Source organism: Lepidochelys kempii, chromosome 9 (assembly GCF_965140265.1).
Source record: "Lepidochelys kempii isolate rLepKem1 chromosome 9, rLepKem1.hap2, whole genome shotgun sequence".
Lineage (NCBI taxonomy): Eukaryota > Metazoa > Chordata > Testudines > Cheloniidae > Lepidochelys > Lepidochelys kempii.
The window spans coordinates 6,103,160-6,127,830 of record NC_133264.1 but is presented as its reverse complement, the minus strand read 5'-3'; the positions used below and the strand labels follow the sequence as shown (position 1 = coordinate 6,127,830).

At 42.0% G+C, this 24,671-nt stretch overlaps 1 protein-coding gene across 1 annotated transcript in view; it reads right to left on the bottom strand.

Moving 5' to 3' along the window:
- Window positions 1-24,671, bottom strand: part of PSMD1 (proteasome 26S subunit, non-ATPase 1) — a 126,502-nt gene that overhangs the window by 80,682 nt on the left and 21,149 nt on the right. Inside the window, exon 16 of the mRNA XM_073359107.1 lies at window positions 24,141-24,205. Coding sequence (XP_073215208.1) covers window positions 24,141-24,205 — 65 coding nt within the window. The remainder of the gene's footprint in view (window positions 1-24,140; window positions 24,206-24,671) is intronic.

The following is a 24,671-nucleotide window of genomic DNA, read 5'->3' as shown; positions in this document are numbered from 1 at the left end:
TACCTGGAGTTGCAGCTAGCAAGAGATGTTAAGAGTAACAAGAAGGGTTTCTTCAGGTATGTTAGCAACAAGAAGGAAGTAAAGTGTGGCCCTCCTTACTGAGGGAGGCAACCTAGTGACAGAGGATGTGGAAAAAGCTAATGTACTCAATGCTTTTTTTGCCTCTGTCTTCACGAACAAGGTCGGCTCCCAGACTACTGCACTGGGCAGCACAACATGGGGAGGAGGCGACCAGCCCTCTGTGGAGAAAGAAGTGGTTCGGGACTATTTAGAAAAGCTGGACAAGCACAAGTCCATGGGGCCGGATGCACTGCATCCAAGAGTGCTAAAGGAACTGGCAGATGTGATTGCAGAGCCATTGGCCATTATCTTTGAAAACTCATGGCGATTGGGGGAAGTCCTGGACGACTGGAAAAAGGCTAATGTGGTGCCCATCTTTAAAAAAGGGAAGGAGGATGATCCTGAGAACTACAGGTCAGTCAGCCTCACCTCAGTCCCTGGAAAAATCATGGAGCAGGTCCTCAAGGAATCAATTCTGAAGCACTTAGAGGAGAGGAAAGTGATCAGGAACAGTCAGCATGGATTCACCAAGGGCAAGTCATGCCTGACTAATCTAATTGCCTTCTGTGACGAGATAACTGGCTCTGTGGATGAGGGGAAAGCAGTGGACGTGTTGTTCCTTGACTTTAGCAAAGCTTTTGACACTGTCTCCCACAGTATTCTTGCCAGCAAGTTAGAGAAGTATGGGCTGGATGAATGGACTATAAGGTGGACAAAAAGTTGGCTAGATTGTCGGGCTCAACGGATAGTGATCAATGGCTCAATGTCTAGTTGGCAGCCAGTATCAAGTGCAGTGCCCCAAGGGTCGGTCCTCGAGCCGATTTTGTTCAATATCTTCATTAATGATCTGGAGGATGGTGTGGACTGCACCCTCAGCAAGTTTGCAGACGACACTAAACTGGGAGGAGAGGTAGATACGTTGGAGGGTAGGGATAGGATACAGAGGGACATAAACAAATTAGAGGATTGGGCCAAAAGAAATCTGATGAGGTTCAACAAGGACAAGTGCAGAGTCCTGCACTTAGGACGGAAGAATCCCATGCACCGCTACAGACTAGGGACCGAATGGCTAGGCAGCAGTTCTGCAGAAAAGGACCTAGGGATTACAGTGGAAGAGAAACTGGATATAAGTCAACAGTGTGCCCTTGTTGCTAAGAAGGCCAATAGCATTTTGGGATGTATATGTAGGGGCACTGCCAACAGATCGAGTGATGTGATCGTTCCCCTCTATTCGACATTAGTGAGGCCTCATCTGGAGTACTGTGTCCAGTTTTGGGCCCCACACTACAAGAAGGATGTGGAAAAATTGGAAAATGCCCAGTGGAGGGCAACAGAAATGATTAGGGGACTGGAACACATGACTTATGAGGAGAGGCTGAGGGAACTGGGATTGTTTAGTCTGCGGAAGAGAAGAATGAGGGGGGATTTGATAGCTGCTTTCAACTACCTGAAAGGGGGTTCCAAAGAGGATGGATCTAGACTGTTCTCAGTGGTAGCAGATGACAGAACAAGGAGTAATGGTCTCAAGTTGCAGTGGGGGAGGTTTAGGTTGGATATTAGGAAAAACTTTTTCACTAGGAGGGTGGTGAAACACTGGAATGCGTTACCTAGGGAGATGGTGGAATCTCCTTCCTTAGAAGTTTTTAAGGCCCGGCTTCAAAAGCCCTGGCTGGGATGATTTAGTTGCGGATTGGTCCTGCTTTGAGCAGGGGGTTGGACTAGATGACCTCCTGAGGTCCCTTTCAACCCTGATATTCTAGGATTCTATGATTTCTACACTGCAATTAAACATCCCTTTAGCCCAAGCCCCACGAGCCCAAGTCAGCTGGCATGGGCCAGCTGCAGGTGTCTAGTTGCAGGGTAGACATACCCAAAGAGTGCAGTTATGAGCGGGGAGGGAGGATATGAAGAGGAAAATGGGGTAGGGAATAAAAAAAAAGTCATATATAGGGCAGAAGAGTCCTCATTTTAGCAACAATATCTACAAGACTACAGAAAAACTAAAACAAATTACCTCCATTAGTAAGAGGCGCTCTAATATGAAGGAACTGCTGCAAGATATTGTTGGAGGGGGTAAGCAATTTGTTATACAACAGCTAAATATTACACTGTTCAGGGCGCAGAAAAGTCAGATGGATAGACATTCCAGCTGCTAGCATCAGCGTGAAGTAGCATAAACTTGTTTGGAAAATAATCCTTTTGCTGTCGTTGCACATTTCCTTTTAGCTGCACTTCCAAGTGAGAAAGCTTTGCAATTCTCAACTTCTAGTACGTATAGGTATCTGCATAAACAAAAATGATTTATAAACATTTATAATGCAGTTAATCACTCACCAGCAAAACTCAAGCCCTTTTTTGGATGAAAGCTACACTCTTTGTTTAATAAAAAATGGTAAAAAAAAATCCATTTAACCCTTAAGATCTGAAATCTACACAAGTACCAAAAAAAATAATCCGTGTTTGGGCTGCAGTTCTCTTAATTCTTACAGAACATAGCCCATGCTGTGCTAAATCAACCAGCTGGAAACCCCTATATGTACCAGGTACAAAATGGAATATTAAGTTATGCAATTCCCAGTTTGCTTGATTTTTTCTTTGTTACAGAAACTCAGATTTGGTAGTTTAATTGCCTTTTTAAGTTACAAGACAAAAGATGAAAATGCCTTAAAACGGAGTTAAAATACACACTAACATGGGACAGAACGGTTCCTTCAGAATTGTTACGCTTGATCATACTGTTGTTTATTTCTTTAAATTTTTAAAATATATCTACAGATACTTATCTACTGCTCCGGCTGCATGTCCCATAAGTCAAAAATTACAACATAAACAGAGACAAAAGGCCTGCTCATAAAAATATCCGCCTCCACTCACATCCTCCTCAACAGCCTTGACAAAGGGGGTGGAAATTATGAGCTTTGCAGCATGCTCAGCAGTTAACAAATCTGGGATCTTGTAGACTAAGTGGGGGGAGCAGGTTCTAAACTCAAGGAACACCCTCTATCCCCAACAATCAAGAATGCCCTCCCAACAGCTCTGCTGCCTCATTTGTGGCAGTATACGATGAGGAAAGAGGGGTCTCAGGCAACCCGGTGCCATGCCATTTAGGGCTTCATAGGTTAGAACTCAATATCCTGAATTCTGTTCAGAAGCTTACTGGCAGCCAGTGAAGTTCACAGAGCCCAAGTCTAGCGCGCTCCCACTATGAACTCCACTTAAGTGGGCTACAGCATTCTGCATTAGCTTCAACTTCCAAAAGGTTCCAAAATAAAAAAGTTCCACATAAAAACATATTAAAGATTTGTTTAACATGAAACATACAACGTTCTGCGTATTAGAAAACTAGCTTTACAGCTGTTAATACAACTCTAGCAAAACTGGCATGTTTTCCATGGAGTTTATCGGGGGGGGGGGGGGGCAGTATTTGTTTAAACTATTTCCTTACTACAATGGAAAAGTCAACTTCAGGAGCTTGTACATAAAAAATGTAAGGCAGCAGAAGTTGGTAGTGGTTTACAAATTTCTTTTTATGACGTATATCGTATGTAACATCAACAATGAAAGTAAAATAATCCAAGGGCATCAAATTTTTTGATGGAACTTTGAACAACATGGAAACTAGCAATGTGAAACTGCAGAAAGCATCTCTCTGTCCACCAGAAATTGCTATAGGAGCACCTGATCCTTGCCTTGCAAAATGGACACAGAAGTACCAATATTCTGACTCATACCTAAGACATGTATTTAATACCACCATAAAATGACCTTACTGTATAAAACTTCTTGATCGTTCTGATTAAAACATACTTCTGTCTGAATTTTTTAAACTGCTATTGTTATACAACTAACCACCACGTACTAACTGAAAGCAGAAAAATTCTCTCTTTATATAGTGTTTACTAGTTTTGCATTTGACAGCACTTTCTAGATAGCCACTTTTGAGGTTTCTCTATATTCAGTTTCTCCTCAGTTTGCAAGGGTCTTCCAAACAGCAGCAAGGCAGACAGACTTTTTTTTAAAAATAGGAAACTAATCACAGGAACTATCATCTTCTTTTGAATCTGCATTTATTTTATTTTTTTTAATTGACTAAATTGCAAGCCCCATCTGTTCAGAAATTTTTAAGGCCCCCCCAACATCTTTGTATGTGAATCCTTCCCAGATATTTAAAAACAAAAAGAACAGCGTCCCTTTAAATGGAAAGCTCTTTGTCCTATACGGAATCATGTTTACATAAACACGCTTCTAGAAATACGGTGGATTCTTTTATTTTACAAGAGCAAGGTTCATTTCTCATAAAGTCACTAAACAGTGCATAACAAACTACTTATTTTGCAAAATACGCAGGTATAATATTCTCTAGTAAATATCCAACAGTAAGTTTCTCTACCATAAAAGTTATTAATTCTTCACCAAACAATTTCATTTCATAGTTCAAGTATCTCAGTATTTTCTCCTGACTTTACCATGAAACTTCCTTTTCTGAACAGTCCATTTTTAAATTATCCAATAAAAAAAAACTCCGCTAATTTCATGCATGGTTCAAGTCTCAGTGGGATAAAAATAGGTACAGACTGCTGAGCCACCTAGCTCAGGTTTAAACCCAACACATCAGTCCACTTATGCAGCCTTAGCATTCCAGCCTACAATTAGGGGTTGAAGACACAAAATTTTCAAAAGCCTGTAAGAGACTTAGGAGCTTAAGTCCCATTTGCAAAGGTCTTGTCTACACATCAAAACGTCCCCAGTGTGGATTCAGTTATACCAAAATAAAATTGCTTATACGGTATAGTTCACTCCTCTACGGAAAGATGAATAAGTGCTGTTAGCATAAGCTAATATAACTGCGTCCACACCTAGGGAGTACCACCACCACACACCTTATCGTTAACTGAAACGGGTTTATTGATAGAATTTCCAAATGTAGCTCAGACCTTAAGCACTTGTGAGAACAGCTGTGCAACTGACAAATTTTTCAGTTTGCAGACAATTCTGAAAAAAAATTAGATGTGGGTTGACCCAAAACAGATTTTTTTTCAAAATTTCTGCTGAATCAAAAAGCAATATATATATATAGAGAGAGAGAGAGAGAGTTGAATGAAATGCTTAATTTGACCTGAAATGTTTTGTTTTCATCTTTCTTTCCCTATTTTTTACTAAATAAAATAGGAGGTGATTTAGAAATGAGAGTCAAACGTTTCAATTTGAAAATGTAAATACGAAATTTTTTTTAAGTGGTTTTCAACTAAAACAATTCACCAAAACAACACAAATTTGGGAAATGTTTCAGTTGACCTGAATCTGCATTTTTCGCCAAAAAAATTCAGTTTAAAAATTTCACCCAGCTCTACTTAGGAACCTAAATCCCACTGACTTTCAATGAGAGTCACACTCCTAAATCACATAGCACTTCTGAAAATTTTACCCATTGTCTTAAAAATCCGATTTTTGGAACAAGTTTCCTTGCGTTATACTAACATGAACTCTGATTATTAAAACTGACAAATTTGTAAAGTTCTAGATCACTTTCATGATGAATGCTGTTTACTTTCTGTAAGACACTCTGCTCTGGTTAATGAAAATAGACTAGTCAGTTTCACTAGTTTCTAATAATTTTCGACTTTCGGTTCTCCTGTACCAGCATAAGGCGAGGGTTGCAAACACTCACGGAATTTTTAAATCCAAACAGTTTTAATTTATTTTTTTCCCTAAGTCATGAAGGCATTTCTGCTATTAAGCTTTTGTTTTTAAGAAAAAAAGGTCCCTTTTAACAGGCAAATAAAGATAAAATAGGTGGAAGGGTAAATAAAACGCTTTTAACCTTTTCTGTGCAAGATTAAACAATTGGGTAAATTTGCTTCTCCAAACGTTTCCCCTTCCTGATTAATATGTCAAGAACATAACAGGTTCAGATCATGAGAGAATGTCACTTAGGTCTGTATTCAATTAGCCAGAAAAGTTGCCATCTGCCTTTTGCACAAAAGAAGGCTACGTGAGCCTTAAAAAAGATTTTCTAAATGTTGAGGGAGAAAATCAAGTGTTTGGGTTTCGTTTTTGTTTTTTATTTGAAACCAGCCCTCAATTGCCAAGATGTTGAGGGTCTTTATAAAAAAAAATACCAGAACCTAAGAAATCATTCATGATATCTCATTAATACGTCCCTACTATGATGAGTTTAGTATAAGCTACAGCATTCCACTAGCCGAAAATATATTTGTCAGGTAATTTAGGCCCAAATTTCTAAACTTATTATTAGAAGTACAATAAAACCTCAGAGTTACGAACTGAACGGTCAACCACACACCTCATCTGGAACTGTAAGCACTCAATCAGGCAGCAACAAAAACCAAAAAAAAAGCAAATACAGTACAATAGCATGTTAAACGTAAACAACTAAAAAAATAAAGGAAAAGTTTTAAAAAAGATTGGACAAGGTAAGGAAACTTTTTCTGCACTTGTTTCATTTAAATTAAGGGTTTCAGAGTAACAGCCGTGTTAGTCTGTATTCGCAAAAAGCAAAGGAGTACTTGTGGCACCTTAGAGACTAACCAATTTATTTGAGCATGAGCTTTCGTGAGCTACAGCTCACTTCATCGGATGCATATCATGGAAACTGCAGCAGACTTTATATATACACAGAGAATATGAAACAATATCTGCTCCCACCCCACTGTCCTGCTGGTAATAGCTTATCTAAAGTGATCATCAAGTTGGGCCATTTCCAGCACAAATCCAGGTTTTGTCACCCTCCACCCCCCCACACACACAGAAATTCACTCTCCTGCTGGTAATAGCCCATCCAAAGTGACAACTCTCTACACAACGTGCATGATAATCAAGTTGGGCCATTTCCTGCACAAATCCAGGTTCTCTCACCCCTTCACCCCCCTCCAAAAAACACACACACAAACTCACTCTCCTGCTGGTAATAGCTCATCCAAAGTGACCACTCTCCCTACAATGTGCATGGTAATCAAGGTGGGCCATGTCCAGCACAAATCCAGGTTCTCTCACCCCCCCATCCTCCCCCCCAGGGACACACACACACACAAACTCACTCTCCTGCTGGCAATAGCTCATCCAAACTGACCACTCCCCAAGTTTAAATCCAAGTTAAACCAGAACGTCTTGGGGGGGCAGGGGGCGGGGAAGGAAAAAACAAGGGGAAATAGGCTACCTCATTATGCAAGGTAGCCTATTTCCCCTTGTTTTTTCCTACCCCCCCCCCAGACGTTCTGGTTTAACTTGGATTTAAACTTGGAGAGTGGTCACTTTGGATGGGCTATTACCAGCAGGAGAGTGAGTTTGTGAGTGGGGGGGTGGAGGGTGAGAAAACCTGGATTTGTGCTGGAAATGGCCCAACTTGATGATCACTTTAGATAAGCTATTACCAGCAGGATAGTGGGGTGCGAGGAGGTATTGTTTCATATTCTCTGTGTGTATATAAAGTCTGCTGCAGTTTCCACGATATGCATCCGATGAAGTGAGCTGTAGCTCACGAAAGCTCATGCTCAAATAAATTGGTTAGTCTCTAAGGTGCCACAAGTACTCCTTTTCTTTTTATTTAAATTAAGATGGTTAAAAGCAGCATTTTTCTTCAGCATAGTAAAGTTTCAAAGCTGTATTAAGTCAATGTTCAGTTGTAAACTTTTGAAAGAACCACCATCACATTTTGTTCAGAGTTACAAACAACATCCATTCCCGAGAGGTTTGTAACTGAGGTTTTACTAAAAAAGAAAAGGAGGACTTGTGCCACCTTAGAGACTAACCAATTTATTTGAGCATAAGCTTTCGTGAGCTACAGCTCACTTCATCGGATGCATACTGTGGAAAGTATAGAAGATCTTTTATACACACCAAGCATGAAAAAATACCTCCCCCCACTCTCCTGCTGGCAATAGCTTATCTAAAGTGATCAGTCTCCTTACAATGTGTATGATAATCAAGGTGGGCCATTTCCAGCACAAATCCAGGGTTTAACAAGAACGTCGGGGGCGGGGGTTAGGAAAAAACAAGGGGCAATAGGTTACCTTGCATAATGACTTAGCCACTCCCAGTCTCTATTCTAGCCTAAGTTAATTGTATCCAATTTGCAAATGAATTCCAATTCAACAGTTTCTTGCTCGAGTCTGGATTTGAAGTTTTTTTGTTGAAGAATTGCAACTTTCATGTCTGTAATCACGTGACCAGAGAGATTGAAGTGTTCTCCGACTGGTTTATGAATGTTATAATTCTTGACATCTGATTTGTGTCCATTTATTCTTTTACGTAGAGACTGTCCAGTTTGACCAATGTACATGGCAGAGGGGCATTGCTGGCACATGATGTGTCATAAATATAAAGGGAAGGGTAAACCCCTTTGAAATCCCTCCTGGCCAGGGGAAAGCTCCTCTCACCTGTAAAGGGTTAAGAAGCTAAAGGTAACCTCGCTGGCACCTGACCAAAATGACCAATGAGGAGACAAGATATTTTCAAAAGCTGGGAGGAGGGAGAGAAACAAAGGGTCTGTGTCTGTCTGTAGTCGGTAGAAATCGTCTGTAATAACCAGCCAAGCCTAAGAAGGATTGAACCTGTTTCTTTGACTTTGGGACAGGCCACTTTTGGATAGCATCCATTTTGGCCTGTAGGGGGCTGACAGTTCCTTGACCCACCTGGTGTCCAAGGTAAGTCACTCTGTTTAGGCCTATTTGACACTTCTTAGCCTTAACAGTTAGTCCTGCCTCCCTTTCTTGTTCCTTCTTCAGCTGCATGAGTTCTATCTGTCTTTCATGTTCCCTTTGTCTTTCCTCAGCCTGAAATTTGGCTAATTCGAGCTGTAGTCGAGCCGCGGATTTTGCCATTCTAACCTCTCTGTTTTTACTAACTTTACACCCGAGGTTTAGAAATAAACAAACAAAACTTGGCTGTAAAATTTTGCTGTGCTGGAATAGAATACCTATTCTCTGATAGTGATTGTCAGCCTACAGAAAAAGACAATTCCCTTGTCTCTGCTCTGGGCCCAAATTAAAGTAAAAAACCTCCAACTACTTGGAAACCTGCTTACCCAGCCCAAAGAAAAAAAAAATTCCTTTTCAAACCTGTGCTCCTTGTAAAACAAAAAAAATCAAAATCCTAAAAAAAAAACCCTGCCACTTTTGTCTCCAGGCAAATGGGTAGAGCACACCCCCCCTATTTACTTTTAGGAAGAAAAGAAACAAACAACTCTGGGTTGGAAGACTGTGAATTTCCCTGCAGGAGTTAAGTACCCTGCCTCCAGGCAAAGAAAACTTGCAATTCACAAAGATAATCCCCTTTTGTCTCTGCTTGGCCACAAAGCAGAGAAAAACCAAGCTGCTTTCAGTTTCAAAGCTTTCTGGACTTCTTAAAAATTCCTTTTTAAAATCTGTATTTCTAGTTCAAAAAATCTCAACTGGATCTCAAAATGATTTCAGGTTAATCCCACCACTGTGCCACCATGTCAAGGTTCCTCCCCCACTCTGAACTCTAGGGTACAGATGTGGGGACCTGCATGAAAAACCTCCTAAGCTTATCTTTACCATCTTACATACATGTGTGTGTATGGGGGTGGGGGGGGGATGTGAGAAAACCTGGATTTGTGCAGGAAATAGCCCAACTTGATTGTCATGCACATTGTGTAAAGAGTTGTCACTTTGGATGGGCTATCACCAGCAGGAGAGTGAATTTGTGTGGGGGGGTGGAGGGTGAGAAAACCTGGATTTGTGCTGGAAATGGCCCACCTGATGATCACTTTAGATAAGCTATTACCAGCAGGACAGTGGGGTGGGAGGAGGTATTGTTTCATATTCTCTGTGTATATATAAAGTCTGCTGCAGTTTCCACGATATGCATCCGATGAAGTGAGCTGTAGCTCACGAAAGCTTATGCTCTAATAAATTGGTTAGTCTCTAAGGTGCCACAAGTACTCCTTTTCTTTTTGCGAATACAGACTAACACGGCTGTTACTCTGAAACCTTACTAAAAGTTCTAAGACTCCATTCCTGTTCTGTCCCTGGCAAAGACGACTACAGACAGACACAGACCCTTTGTTTCTCTCCCTCCTCCCAGCTTTTGAAAATATCTTGTCTCCTCATTGGTCATTTTGGTCAGGTGCCAGCGAGGTTACCTTTAGCTTCTTAACCCTTTACAGGTGAGAGGAGCTTTCCCCTGGCCAGGAGGGATTTCAAAGGGGTTTACCCTTCCCTTTATATTTATGACATGATGGCATATATCACATTGGTGGATGTGCAGGTGAACGAGCCTCTGATATTGTGTCTGATGTGATTAGGCTCTGTGATGGTGTCCCCTGAATAGATATGTGGGCACAGTTGGCAACGGACTTTGTTGCAAGGATAGGTTCCTGGGTTAGTGGTTCTGTTGTGTGGTATGTGGTTGCTGGTGAGTATTTGCTTCAGGTTGGGGGGCTGTCTCCCAGGATTTGTGAGTGTGTTGGGTCATCCTTCAAGATAGGTTGTAGATCCTTAATAATGCGTTGGAGAGGTTTTAGTTGGGGGCTGAAGGTGATGGCTAGTGGCGTTCTGTTATTTTCTTTGTTGGGCCTGTCCTGTAGTAGGTGACTTCTGGGAACTCCTCTGGCTCTATCCATCTGTTTCTTCACTTCCGCAGGTGGGTACTGTAGTTGTAAGAATGCTTGATAGAGATCTTGTAGGTGTTTGTCTCTGTCTGAGGGGTTGGAGCAAATGCGGTTGTATCGCAGAGCTTGGCTGTAGACGATGGATCGTGTGGTATGGTCAGGGTGAAAGCTGGAGACATGTAAGTAGGAATAGCGGTCAGTAGGTTTCTGGTATAGGGTGGTGTTTATGTGACCATCGTTTATTAGCACTGTAGTGTCCAGGAAGTGGATCTCTTGTGTGGACTGGACCAGGCTGAGGTTGATGGTGGGATGGAAATTGTTGAAATCATGATGGAATTCCTCAAGGGCTTCTTTTCCATGGGTCCAGATGATGAAGATGTCATCAATATAGCGCAAGTAGAGTAGGGGCGTTAGGGGACGAGAGCTGAGGAAGCGTTGTTCTAAGTCAGCCATAAAAATGTTGGCATACTGTGGGGCCATGCGGGTACCCATAGCAGTGCCGCTGATCTGAAGGTATACATTGTCCCCAAATGTAAAATAGTTATGGGTAAGGACAAAGTCACAAAGTTCAGCCACCAGGTTAGCCATGACATTATCGGGGATAGTGTTCTTGACGGCTTGTAGTCCATCTTTGTGTGGAATGTTGGTGTAGAGGGCTTCTACATCCATAGTGGCCAGGATGGTGTTATCAGGAAGATCACCGATGGATTGAAGTTTCCTCAGGAAGTCAGTGGTGTCTCGAAGGTAGCTGGGAGTGCTGGTAGCGTAGGGCTTGAGGAGGGAGTCTACATAGCCAGACAATCCTGCTGTAAGGGTGCCAATGCCTGAGATGATAGGGCATCCAGGATTTCCAGGTTTATGGATCTTGGGTAGTAGATAGAATATCCCTGGTTGGGGTTCCAGGGGTGTGTCTGTGCGGATTTGATCTTGTGCTTTTTCAGGGAGTTTCTTGAGCAAATGCTGTAGTTTCTTTTGGTAACTCTCAGTGGGATCAGAAGGTAACGGCTTGTAGAAAGTGGTGTTGGAGAACTGCCGAGCAGCCTCTTGTTCATATTCCGACCTATTCATGATGACGACAACACCTCCTTTGTCAGCCTTTTTGATTATGATGTCAGAGTTGTTTCTGAGGCTGTGGATGGCATTGTGTTTCGCACGGCTGAGGTTATGGGGCAAGTGATGCTGCTTTTCCACAATTTCAGCCCGTGCACGTCAGCAGAAGCACTCTATGTAGAAGTCCAGTCTGCTGTTTCGACCTTCAGGAGGAGTCCACCTAGAATCCTTCTTTTTGTAGTGTTGGTAGGGAGGTCTCTGTGTATTAGTATGTTGTTCAGAGGTAAGTTGGAAATATTCCTTGAGTCGGAGACATCAAAAATAGGATTCTAGGTCACCACAGAACTGTATCATGTTTGTGGGGGTGGAGGGGCAAAAGGAGAAGCCCCGAGATAGCCCAGCAGAAGCAGCTGTCCTGAGAGTATAGTTGGATAGGTTAACAATATTGCTGGGTGAGTTGAGGGAATCATTGCTGTGGCCCCTTGTGGCACGCAGTAGTTTAAAAAGTTTAGTGTCCTTTTTCTTTTGTAGAGAAGCAAAGTGTGTGTTGTAAATGGCTTGTCTAGTTTTAGTAAAGTCCAGCCACGAGGAAGTTTGTGTGGAAGGTTGGTTTTTTATGAGAGTATCCATTTTTGAGAGCTCATTCTTAATCTTTCCCTGTTTGCTGTAGAGGATGTTGATCAGGTGATTCCACAGTTTCTTTGAGAGCGTGTGGCACAAGCTGTCAACATAGTCTGTGTGGTATGTAGATTGTAATGGATTTTTTACCTTCAGTCCTTTTGGTACGATGTCCATCTGTTTGCATTTGGAAAGGAAGATGATGTCTGTCTGTATCTGTACAAGTTTTTTCATGCAGTTGATAGATTTCCACTCCATACGGCTAAATGCAGTGCCTTGCATAATGACAGGTTTCAGAGTAACAGCCGTGTTAGTCTGTATTCGCAAAAAGAAAAGGAGTACTTGTGGCACCTTAGAGACTAACCAATTTGCTGGTAATAGCTTATCTAAAGTGACCACTCTCCTTACAGTGTGTATGACAATCAAGGTGGGCCATTTCCAGCACAAATCCAGGGTTTAACAAGAACGTCGGGGGGGGGGGGGGAGGCGGGGTTAGTGTATTCTTTGTAATACACAGAACAGAGTGTGAGAGTCTTTGCCCCCTCTAGTGGTTTCCACAAGAAAGTAAAAGTCTACTACAGCTGCCAACTGAAGGAGTTGTTCATTAGAATCATACTTTTAGCACTTTAAGTCCAGATTCAGGCCACCTAACTACAATTGTTACATTTATAGATCGTTTTTGCATTTCATAATTCTCCTGAAGTGTTTTCAAATCTCACAGCATTGTTCTAATGCAGTGGTTCTCAACCAGGGTACCCCTGAGGGTATGCAGAGGTCTTCCAGGGGGTACTCAACTCATCTAGATTAGTGTTTCTCAACCTGGGGGTGTCACAGGACAGGTTTAGGGGGGCCACAAGTGCAGGGCCAGCACTAGGGGGCAGCAAGCAAGGCAACTGCTCAGTGCCCCACGAAGCTAAGTTATATTATTCAGCCCCCTGCATGGGGTTTGGGCTTTAGACAAAAAAACAGGCTGAATCACACTGAAATGTAAATAGAATATTTTTATTCCAATCGTCTTATTTTTTTAACTATATGGTAAAAATGAAAAAAAAGTAAGCAACCAATTTTTCAGTAATAGTGTGCTGTGATACTTTTTTGTATTTTTATGTCTGATTTTGTAAGCAAGTAATTTTTAAGTGAGGTGGGGTACATGAGACAAATCAGATTCAAAGGGGTACAATAGTCTGGAAAGGTAGAGACCTGTTCTAATGTATGAGAACGTAAAAATGAAATTGACTATAAAGGCCATTCCTAAGCTGAGCAAAGAGCAGAGTGAACGAGAGGTTGTGAAAAATAAAGAGATTGTAGGTTTCAGAGTAACAGCCGTGTTAGTCTGTATTCACAAAAAGAAAAGGAGTACTTGTGGCACCTTAGAGACTAACCAATTTATTAGAGCATAAGCTTTCGTGAGCTACAGCTCACTTCACGAAAGCTTATGCTCTAATAAATTGGTTAGTCTCTAAGGTGCCACAAGTACTCCTTTTCTTTTTTTTAAAGAGATTGTAAGAATTCTTACCAGTTAGTGTGGTGGTAATGCAGGAAATGAAATTTAAAATTATTTTTATTTTGACAGTTCCTCTTAAATGAAAAAAGGTCAGAAATCATAAATTTAAATGCTGTTTTCCATCAGCTACAATAAATATTTTAAAAACCACTTTGATATTATGTAGCACATAAACATCAGCAAGGAGAGAGGATTTGTAGCCCATGATCAGCAGCAAAATGAGCAGGATGAGGGGAAAGCAGACAGATACACTACAGCATCAAAGTAAACACACCACTGAGCCTTCCACTTGCTTTCTGTGCTACCCTGCAATCCACTCCCTGACCTTCAAAACATTTCAGGCTTTATTCATGCTTCCGTGCTGCTTTACAATAATATTTTACTTTGACGAAGCCTCCCTTAAGGATTCATGCATTTAAAAAATGAAGCCGTAAAACCCAAAACTTTCAAGCCAATGCCATTTTTGGCGTTACTAGCTACAGATGCTTATTACCCTGAGAGAAAGATTTCCCAGTATACAGTTTACTTTGAGAATTTATCCCAGTAACATGAAACCCTTGAGAAAAAGATTTAATTGATTGCTCCATCTTTGTGAGGCTCTAAGTTGAAGAAAAGCCATATCAAGTTATACAGTCTCTCCCGTCAGCTCGGCCACTGCAGGATTGGGCCCTACACTGTATTCTCCCAGTACTTTGCTACTTGGAACATACAAAAAGAGACTGGGCAAAGCTGCTACTGCTGTGTTCCTAAGCATGACATGCAAATATACAACTGTCATCCAAGTATATAACACCATGATAACCCACAACCTTCCTGAGACCCTACGTCTTGCTCTCTACTCTCATAAGAGCATCTCTCCCCACAACCTGATTTCATGCACAGTGGAGCACTCCTTGCACTGCTCAACCTGATATAAGGGACTTGCTGAGCAAAGACTAGCCCCCTTGCTACAGAAATGAAGACTTCACTGTGATCTTTCCCCATCCCTCCAAGCAACCAAGAAACACTTTGGAGTGCAGTGTTGAAAGAAAATTTCTGAACACTATGATCAAGAGATGACTTACCATGCCTATAGTTATATGAGACACAAAGATAAGAAGTACTACTGTACTGCATTCTAATTTAAAAGTGAACCATAATGAGGGAGTTCTTTCACATCCCCAAGTCTCCTCTTGCTCTAAATGCAACTCCCTCTCTATCTCCTTAGCAAAAAGCCAAGAAATCCTTAAAATAAAAAACTAGGAGGCACTTTTCCTTACAGTGCATGAACAATGGTCATTTATTACAGTGACTAAAGCTACTGCATTATTTAAAACTGGAGCAAGTCTTCTCTCAGCTTTGGCTACTAATGCAATTTTTAAAAAATTTTCGCTACTTAAACAAATTATTTACAACATGCACTTTACAATGTCGCAGGTCATCTTGAAATCGGAGCAAGATTTTAGCACTCTCGCTAATGGTGATGCCACCTTTTCTGATAACCATTACCTTATTTCTGGCTTAAGGCACTGAGTTTCTCCCTACCCCGTATCAAGGTTGTTTTTTGTGCAGAAATATTTGTTAAGATAATTCCACCTGTCTGAATTTAAGTTGTAACCCATAACAAAAGTCTTCAAACTCACTACAAATGGGAGAAAAGGGATCATATATTTTAAAGGATAGAAGGGACCACTGTAATCATTTAATGTGACCTCCCACCTAACAGGCCATAAATTTCACCCTGTAATTTCTGCATCACGCCTAATAACTTTTGGCTGAACCACGGCATCTCTTTTACAGAGAGAGACCCAATTCTGATGTAAAGATTTCCAGTGATAGAGAATGTACCACCTTCTTTCATAGATTGTTCCAGTGGCTAATTACCCTTGCTGTTAAAAGTTTCCCAGATCACAAGTTCATGCTTAAAAAAAACCCTGTTAATCACCGAGTTAGAGCTATAAAGGTTGATGCTTTCAAAAAAATCTAATGTCAGCTATAGATTAAAATGTATTTCACTGTGGCCATGTCAGTGTCACTTACTTAAAGGCCAAAAATACGCAGACACCTGCCCAGACCTGTGGCAGAGTTAGCTCCATGAACAATTATTTTCAGGGATTTGTTCTATATGCATGCTACTGTACACTCCCAGCCTTTCCTAGGTATAAAATACGCAACAGAAGTATCTATCTGACCAAAGGGTTGTGATCTCAGGGAAAGTTAATGTATTAAATCAACCACCTTTCAAGTACTGACAAAATAATTAACAATTAGGAATACATGGCACATGGACTAATCTGAGAACCACAATTCTCTGCTGCATACTGATTATGTATTAAAACTTTCCTCTGCTCATTAATGTTTTTGGCATCAAGCCAACTCTTAACTGTGAAGTAATTTCAGATCCAATAGCCAAACACAGTATCATATACTTGAAAAAGACAAGTCAAGCTGTTTTTATCTTTGTTAAGACTATGCTACAGGACTTGTTTACAGATTTACTTGTCGCCCAAGGGGAAAATATGTTTAATAGCGTGTGATGGGGCCATTAACAATAATTGTCCTACAGCAGTAGCACTAATTGCCTAGGGAAAACATAAATCATTAAGCAAATCCATTCTCCTATTTTGTGATCATCTCCACATCTGTCACATCAGAACCATTTGCACAGAGAATTCAATATGCCCTCTTCCTGTGGAAGCCTTGATCATACTCCAGCACTTAAAATGAAACATGTCTTATCCAGCTTCGGGCTTGACCCACTGTGCTCAGAGATTAGGCCGAATAAAAATGTAAGGATTTTTCAAGTCAAACGGGACAACTCCCATGAAGAAATAATTTGCAAAAGAGTAACAACGCCCAACTGCATGTGAAACATCAGAGGACCAGCAGTTCACTGAACTTGCTAGGAGTTGGTGCCCACTCCTCTATTGGCTCTCCAAGGCAAGCACTTCCAATTAGCCTCCAGCAACCCATGGATGTTACTTTAGATCTGAACTTGCACAGGTTTAGGAACCATCTGCATGTGGAAGATGCTGCAAGGGCCACAGAGCAGAGTTAGTAGGAAGGTGAAGGTATTTTCGAAAGGGGAAAGGCAATAAACTGACAGAACACGGCGGCTGAAAAAAACATTTAAAAAAAACTTCTAAATCAGGGGGCTCGGCACAAGACTGGGCTCGGGTGTAAATACCTCCAAAAGCCAGTGTGAGATCAGCCCTTCCTTTGCTGACAAACCGAAGAGGAGACTGACACTGCCTTTCTAACAGATGTCAGCATCTGGAACAGCACAGGCGCCTCAGCTCACAAACAGGACTAAGAAGCGTGTAAAGCGCTACGTAAAAAGGGATCTTAAAATGGCCACAAACACGGTCACTGTTTCCTCCTTCCCACAACGAGCCCGAGGGCATGCCGCAGTAACCAGCTCCTGACCTGGGTGCCTCAGTACCCGTGTGCATAAAGGGCAAGCACAGTTTTAGCAATTTAAAGGCTGATCTCCTTCCCATGCTGCAGTCCAGCTACTTCAAATGTTCTCTGCAGGCAGCTCGCTCATGTCCACCGAGTACAAAACAGATGTAAGCCATAAACACGCAAGGGCTTTGATTCCTGATTTTCAGAGGGGCTGAGCACCCACCATACTGGAGTTGATAAGCAGCCCAGTTCAAGCCATCGCTTTCTAAGACAAGAGAAGCCATAGTTTATAAATAAATGTTTTTTACCATCATGCAAGAATACGTTGGTCTTTAATTCTCCAGTGTGGAAGGGCAGAGGCAGAACAAGACTCATAGTGGTTTCAGGGTGCGAACATGGGCATGCAAGACACTATTCAAATTCCTCATCTCTAGCTCACGAGGTTTTCCTAGATTCCAATGACAGAAGAGACCATTGTGAGAGACCATCTAGTCTGACTGCCTGCATGGCACAGGCCAGAGAACTGCCCTACAATAATTCCTAAGAGCAGAACTTTTAGAAAAACACCCCATTTTGATTTAAAAGTGGTCAGTGAGCGAATCCACCACAACCCTTGTATATTGTTCCAATGGTTAGTTATCCTCATTGTCAAAACGTTCACCTTATTTCCAGTCTGATTTTGTCTAGTTTTCAACTACCAGTCATTGGATTTTGCTATACCTTTCTCTGCTAGACAGAAGAGCCTATGATTGAATATTTGTTCCTCACGTAGATACTCTCAGACTATGATCAAGTCACCCCTTAAGCTTTGGTTTGTTAAGCTAAATAGATTGAGTTCCTTGAATCTCACTATAAAGCATGGTTTCTAATCCTTTAATCATTCTTATGGCTCTTCTTTGAACCCTCTTCAATTTATCAACTTCCTTCTTGAATTGAGGTCACCAGAACTGAACACAGTATCCCAGCAGCGGTCGCAGGAGTGCCAAGTGGAGAGGTAAAATAACTTCTGCTCTTACTCAAGATTCCTCTGGTAAGCAACCAAGGACTGCATCCAATCCTTGGCAGTACAGAGGCCAGGTCAGACCCTGCTTGGTAGCCTAGCATTTAAAGCTCCTCACTCTCATATTGGTTGTTCAGAGTCAGAGGAAATGCTGTAGCCAGGGAAAGGATTAAGGACAGGAATGGGCATAAGGACAGGTTCAGGACTTTCAGCTCACCTGGCTAGATTTTAGCATGCCCAAGACCTGTAGCTTAGTTTAAAGAGATGCCATGTGCTCTGTGCAGGTCCTATTCTCACTACTCGCTGGGGGTACTGTGGAGGTAGAGATGCCAGGTTACATGTCAAATTTAGGGAAAGGCACAGCAACAGAAAATAAAAAAGATACCTACAGAAGCAGACTGGTATCTAGTGCCCCACAGAGATGTCAGGATGCAGTAAACGGTTTAAATCAGAGCCCTGAAAGCCTCCCCTTGTAGCAAGAAGTTATCAATGACCAATTATGCTTTGTGTTGGTGGAGAGGGGAAAGTGATGGTGAGATCAAGGAACAAAAATGTTGTGCCAGAACCTGTTTGGATGAAAGATCCCTGCAAGAATGGAAGGAGCGTGTGGAATTTTCCTTTTGTTTACAGACATACAGAGGTCACTTAAACAGTACCAGTTGGCCTCTGGAGATGCTAGCTCCCTGTGTGGTGAAGAACGGGTTGTGCCCATGTGCATAGTAGAACAGCTCTTGGGAGACACCTGCTGCCCATGCAGGGAATTCAGAATATTTATAAAAAGAGTTCATTATGTCAACCAATATGCGCTGAAGTCTTGGATCACACTCAAGAGAATCAAACTGAGTAGTTTTCAGATGACGAATAGGACAATTTGTGATCAAGACTATCAAGTGACTAGTGATTTGTGGTAACCCCATTTTTGGGCACCCAGCTTTAGGCACTTCTAAGAGGCCTGCTTTTCAGAGAGTGTGAATTCATTCTTCTTTGACTTACTGACATTCTGTAAACAAAGGTCTTAAATGGTAAACTCCTAAAATTAAAACAAACACATAATTAAACCTGACAACATACTGCATGTCTACTCACCCTCTTCTTATCTATTCAGAATGCCACTGCTAAACTCCTCTTGGCTCACTGCTCTGAGTACATCATCCCTTCTTTTTAAGTCCCTGCACTGGCTCTCCCTAATCCAAAGCATCAACACAAACCTCCAGTCTTTTCTGACAAAGCCCTCCACATTTTAGCCCCACCCTAACTGTATGCCCCATTAGCTTATTGCAAGGTCAATTCCGGCCTTTGCTCCAACAATGAAACCAGCCTCCATTGCCCAATTCTCTGATAAGCACTTCTATGTTTTCACCCACATCGCCCCTTACAAGCGGTGAAAGCTCCCAGTCAAAATCCAGAAAGCTATCACCTTGTTCTCCTCCAAGTCCCTCCTCAAAATTCACTTCTTCCATAGAGTGTTTGGGTAAACAGCAACCTGACTGCAAGGCAGAGGAAAGCTGCAGTCATTCTACTGACCAGCTAAGAGTTGTGTGTGTCCTGTTATATTTGTTATCGTGTCTCCCAGACCCTACCCCAGCTTCTTTGTTTGTCTCCTCCACCTGCTATGTCTTTGTCTTAAAGCCGGTCCACTCTTTCGGGCATGGCCTGACATTTGTGATAGGTTTGAACAGCCTCTAGCACAATGGGGCCCAACCTGGTTATGGCCTTTTCCACACTGCAGTAAGTGTTAAATAACGATGCAGCAGGTATTTTGCCTTCTGCTTGAAATAGCCAATAAAGAAATAATACTTCACACAATAATATTTTTCACCTCCGCTTCTCACAGGACTTTATGAAAGCAAATATAATTACCCCATTTTAAAAACAGGGCGCACGCACCAAGACAGCCAAGGCCACACCTATAAGTCAATGGCAGTGCAGGAAGTAGAACCCAGATGACCTCCAAGTCCTTTTAGCCACTAGAAGATAATGCTGTCATTCACACCAAGGCCTCCAATACTAACCAACGGTCTGGACAGTAACTCTCTTGAAGTGTCCATGCTGAAGCAGTGATGTTTAAGGAGTCTTTTTACTGAAATACTTGCTGTTAATGAGATGATGGGGTTGCTGTTCAGAAAGCAGGCGTGGCCCTCTCCCCTTAGGACTGGCCACACTGCCTCTAACAGACTGAGTGAATGAACTAGAGTGGAATTGGGAACTTTACTGTACCCAGGCCTCTGGGGGGAGGGGGAGTCTATCTACACAGCCAGGCAACTCTGACTCACAGGGCTTGGGCTGCGGGGCTGTTTCACTGCTATATAGAATTCTGGGCTTGGGCCCAAGCTCTGGGATCCTCCCGCCTTGCAGGAGCCTAGAGCCCAGGTTCCTGCCTGAGCCCAGATGTCTACACAACAGTGACACAGCCTGAAGCCCATGAGCCTAAGTCAGCTAGCACACGCCAGCCACGGGCACCTAGATGATGTGTAGACATACTCTGGCAGCATGTCACCAAGCCAGCCCATGTGCTATTTGTATCATTTGAAGCAAATGCTTATCCCCCTTACGCAAACCTCTATTCTTGCCTGCATTTTTGCCACTAATTTCCCAGGAAGTACCTGCGAACTGCCCAGTGAAGACTTTTAAATACCTAGGACATCCACCCGGTAAGCAGATCTTTGCGCTAACATGTGAAGGCTACAAAGTCACAGAGCCGGGGCATCTAACAGCGATTTAGCTTCTTCTGGTTTCATATCAACGCGTGTGAAATCACAGATAACGTTTCTTGTGAACGTACACTGCATGTGGTTGCAATGTATCTTTCAGAACCATATTGTCTCTTACACTTAAAATCTCAAAACCCCATTATATGGAGATAGGCCAGACAGTATGAGTTATACAATATTCATCGCCTTTTTCAGACAATACAAATCATGTGTATTTGTATGTTCCTGGAATCACAGGGGGAGTAGAGCAAAATCCCAAGGCTGGCTTTGAAGTCTGACCACCTGTCAGATAAAAGAAAGGACTGATTTACCTGTTTTCAAGATGCTGGGAGTCAAAGCAAGTCTTTGTTATAAGACACTGAGTATAAACAGACTCAGGGTCTTCTGTTTGACTCAGCAAATGGATAGGACTTTTGGTCCTGGGGGCCCCCCCCCAACCCTTACTGAAGTGTAGGAAGGCCTTTGGCCTACCAGGACCCCATAGGGCTGATCAGCAACTACTGAGTATGCTTAGTAAGCATGTAAATCCCTGCATTGTTTTTAGAGGTTTTCCCTGTGATGCTTTTGCCCTAAGAATCAATGTAATCTGCTTTGTGAAGGCTGGGTGGTAGCTTGCATAGCCCCCACAAAAAGAGTAAAATACAGCTGCTGGACCCCAGTCTGACCTGTTGGGGAAATCACAGTGAGACACAGAGAGACTAAGTCTAACCTCCACCCCGATCTGCATGTAGAGGGACACCAGTCTCTGCCTGAAAGGGGTGACTGCTAGGACACCTGAAACCTTAAGAGGGTGCCCACGAGGAGGTTAAGGGTGGGGTGTGTTAAAGGGGTGGATAACCCTGAAATGGCGTTCCTCCACAAAGTGCTTCTTCTACAGCCACATGGGAGACCCTTAATTAAAGTTCTGACTTCCCAGGAGTTGATTCTTTAGTGTTTGGAGCAAAGCAGAGACAACAACACACTCAGCTCTGGGGACAGCAAGTGTTCTCCGTTGCTGCTGCAAAGATGACTACTGCCCATAGAGAAGCAGCTCTCCTCAGGCAGAAAAACAGCTGTGCCAATGTGGAAGTGTGGGTAAGTAAACAGGGAGTCCCAAAAAGCACCAGAGATAGGTTGCCCTGCGAGGGAAGCGACAGAAGTACTTCCATGCAAAGGCTGACATGAAAAGCTTTTTATTCATTTATTTAGATACTTTCACTATTGGGAAATTAGCTCACCTCACAACTGTGCCTAGTATGGCGATGCTACCAGCAAGCTTAGTAACTGGGCAATCATCCTCTCTCTGGTTTACTCATTAATAAGCAAAGATTGTTTTCACTCACTATCCCCAACACCTCATTCTATTAGTGTGAGCGTTAGGTTTAAAAAAAGACAAGGGAATACAAGGGTTTATGGCAAAGCACAGGACTGGGAGCAGCAGAGTCAGCTCTTTCATAGACTTGTTGTATGATCTTGGGCAAGTCACATCACCCCTTGTGCCTCAGCTTCCTCCACTGTAAAATTAGGTTGACGCCTACCTAACTCACAGGGTTCTAGTCTAAATTCATTAAGTCCTTTGAGATCGCCAGACAAAAGGCATCATAGAAGAGCAAAGTATCAGTAATACAATTTTACTTACCCAGAATTATCCCATGTGTTGTGCAGACTGCAGACCCACTCTCTAGACTTGGGCATGCAAAGGTGGGATTTAGGGGCCTAGAAGGGGATACCAGTACCAATATACAAGAATGACAGTCCAAGTCTGAAACTTGGCCTCCCATGTCAATATATGAATGAAAATTTCAAGTCAAGTTTCCATCTTCCCAAGTTGATAAATAAAGACACATGCCTATGGCATTGTAAAGTGCTACCCACAGAATCGGTGAGAGAGTGATTTGACATTAGGAGAAGACGGCCAAAAAATATTTGCTCCTACTAATTTCAGAAGATGAAAGACTTACTTGAAAGTACATGTCCCATTTTGGCATTACAGCCTGCATAACTAAAAGGTGGTTTTCAAATGTAGGGGCTATTTTTAACCAAGTCTGATTTTCAAAACAATCTCCTACCTTCAGAGTTAGTTCTAGAGAAGCAACTGCTTCCAACAACGTTTTAGGCAGTCATCAGGCAGACACATTTGTTTTGGAAGGGTCATCTCAAGGGTGTCTAGTAAGAGACTGTATATTCGACTTTTAATTAACTTATCTTGCAAATGGAATGAGGAATTCAAGTTTTCCAACTTCATCTCACTCTGTTCAGGCAATTGGGCCATATGTCTGGAGACCTCCTAAATAGCTCATTAAGTTGTCTGCTGAATATTTATTTAGGAAGTCTACTGCTATAAATGACTGCGGTTTCTTTAAAAAAAAAAAAAAAAAGAAGTTACTTTATCCAATATGTACTGAGCAAAACTGCTGTTCAAGTGTTACCCACCCATGATTTGATAAAACCAGACACATTCCCTAAATCTGTAACTAGACTTCACTTGCTTAACTCTACTTGGCAACTCGCTGTGGAAAATTTCAATACGAATTTAATTAAAGACACAGAAGTTTTACATGCTAGAGCGTCTCAGAAACTTACTTTAATCCACTATTTCCTTGTACAAAACGAACCAGAGGCTACATACGTGAAATCCAATGTTTCCTATAAAGTGCCCAAGAGTTGGTACCAGCTCAGAGGGTCAATTTTTATTTTCTTCATACTTCGCATATTAGATTGAAGCCAATTTCTCCTTAAAACATGAACAGACATTGCAACTTTCATCTCCAGTGTGTGGAGGGTAATCAAAAGTCAGCTCAGTCAAAGCCACTTAGAGGAAATACAAAATACTACATCAGTCAAAGGTTTTGACTAAAAAGATGTGTTCAAAGTATACATTCTGCACCAAAATGTCATTGCCCACGTGTAGATTCACCATAACAGGGCACTGTGCAGTTTCAGATTACTTCTCACAAGGGACCACACCACCACTCACAATGCAAGATTGCACGACTCTTTTTCCTTCTATTTATATCTCATCCCAGTACATACCAATACATCCACTGGTCCATGAAATGCACAGGAGACGGGTTCTACTACTGACCTAGATTTCATTCTCCCTCTATTCTATCCGTTTACAGCTTCCATTTAGTTAGCAACTGATTCAGTTAGTGAGATGGATGGAGCACACGTTTTCAAAAAAAAAAAAAAAAATCTCCCAGACAAGTCATATTGAAGGACTGATGCAGTTAGAAATTGTACCTGAACAGAATGAACCCAAGTGACTCAACCGCAGCCCGCCTCACATCATCATTGACATCACTCACCTAATTAAGGAGGAAACAAGATGTTAAGAGAATGGTTCAAACCCCCAACCTTTCGCGTCAGTGCTCATGCATTTAATTTGATCTGGGATATAGGCCTGGGATTACAGAGATAGAAAAATGAACAGTTACATTCAGCGAGGTAACTTATCCTTGGCTGAAACAGACTCACAAAGAACTACCATTCCCACACTGTGACATGTTTTAAGTTCTATTTTTTTTTTAATCACAGACCTATTAGTCAGAAAGAGCTGATGGCCTCCATATTTTAGAGGCTACCCTGTTTCTGCTCAGCACAATAAATTATTATGAAGGTTATCTGGAGCAGATAAGAAACTCTTAGGCCCAGCTAGCAAGTACTCTTGCTGTGTTCTACTTTTTAGAATAGTGTTGCTTTAAGCAATATTGGAGTTTGTTTATTTTCTTGCTGAATGTCTCTTAGCTTTAATGTTTGCAAACCCTAGGACTT